The 1,207-nt window shown below is 41.3% G+C and overlaps 2 protein-coding genes across 2 annotated transcripts in view; one reads left to right on the forward strand and one right to left on the reverse strand.

Annotated features, from left to right (window-relative positions):
• Positions 1–1,207, forward strand: part of LOC119413748 — an 880,117-nt gene that overhangs the window by 598,963 nt on the left and 279,947 nt on the right. The gene's annotated exons all lie outside the window — the stretch shown is intronic.
• LOC119407448 (solute carrier family 2, facilitated glucose transporter member 9-like) overlaps positions 1–1,207 on the reverse strand; it is a 25,396-nt gene that overhangs the window by 21,324 nt on the left and 2,865 nt on the right. The window contains exons 4-5 of the mRNA XM_037674276.1: positions 521–653; positions 147–334 (exon numbers count right to left, since the gene is read on the reverse strand). Coding sequence (XP_037530204.1) covers positions 147–334; positions 521–653 — 321 coding nt within the window. The remainder of the gene's footprint in view (positions 1–146; positions 335–520; positions 654–1,207) is intronic.

Genomic DNA, 1,207 nt, shown 5'->3' on the forward strand with positions numbered 1-1,207 from the left:
CGAGGGAAACAGACAACACCGGGCCACAGAAAACTAACATCCTTACAAGCTTAATGTGTTCTGGCACAAAGTAAAACAATAGATTAAAGCAAAAGATTTTGGACTATCTTAATAAGCATCCAGTTTATTGTATTTAGAGTACTTACAGCATCAATACCAGACAGCTGCATGCCAATATTGATGACCACAACGCTCAGCACCTGCCAGCGGACTGAATCATCCAGCAGCAGTTTCCATACTGACAGTGTTTCTACTGAACACAGAGAGCGCTGTTCCTCCTGCATCTCTTCTATTTCTGCTTGGATGTTACATTTGGCTCTGTACTGCTTCAGAGCTGAAAGGCAAAGGATAAAAAAAAAACTCAATCACATCACAGGGAGAAAAGTCAACACAAGTTCATGTTTTCAGCTTCAACTTTGAAACTTCAGCTAAAAAATGCGTAGCAAAAGCAAAATGTAATTCAGTTCATCCTTTAGTGCAAAATATCATTGAATTTGAGTAGCAGTGTCATGACACAGACCTGTGATTGTAGCATGGACATTATTCTTCTCAATCAGCAAGTACCTAGGGCTCTCTGGAAACCATGGCAACAGCAACAACTGGATGAAAGTAGGGACCACCACCACTGAGAGAAAGAGGGGCCAGTACTCCTCCTGTAATAGTGGCAATGCAATTTTATTTTAATACATACAAAATGCCTTAAAGATGGACGGTATGCTGGCTCAACTGGTAGAGCGGTTGCCTCTCAGCAAGAAAGTTGCCGGATCAAATCTTGGTTTGCTTGTTCTCTCTGTGCATGCGTGGGTTTTCTCTGGGTACTCCAGTTTCCTCCCACAGGCCAAAAACATACATGTTAGACTGATTGGTGACTCTAAATTGTCCCTAGGTGTGAGTGAGAGAGTGAATGATTGTTTGTCTTGTTTGTCCCTGTGATGGAACAGAAACCTGTCCAGGGTGTCCCCTAACTCTCAGAGTCAGAGTCAGAGTTTCTTTATTGTCATTCGCACCTCATGTGGTACATGTGGTGGAGCGAAATTATGTACACGGGCTCCCAGTTACATCCGACAATAAAATGTATAAGAAAAACAGTAATAACATCTAAGATATGAACTAAGAGAAACATCAACTAAATATACACTAAGCACTCATAACATAAAACATTGAACATCAGCACAAACATGAACATGAGTCTGTGAGCAGATGTGCA

This window comes from Nematolebias whitei, chromosome 1 (genome assembly GCF_014905685.2).
Source record: "Nematolebias whitei isolate Nwh7 chromosome 1, NemWhi1, whole genome shotgun sequence".
Classification (NCBI taxonomy): Eukaryota; Metazoa; Chordata; class Actinopteri; order Cyprinodontiformes; family Rivulidae; genus Nematolebias; species Nematolebias whitei.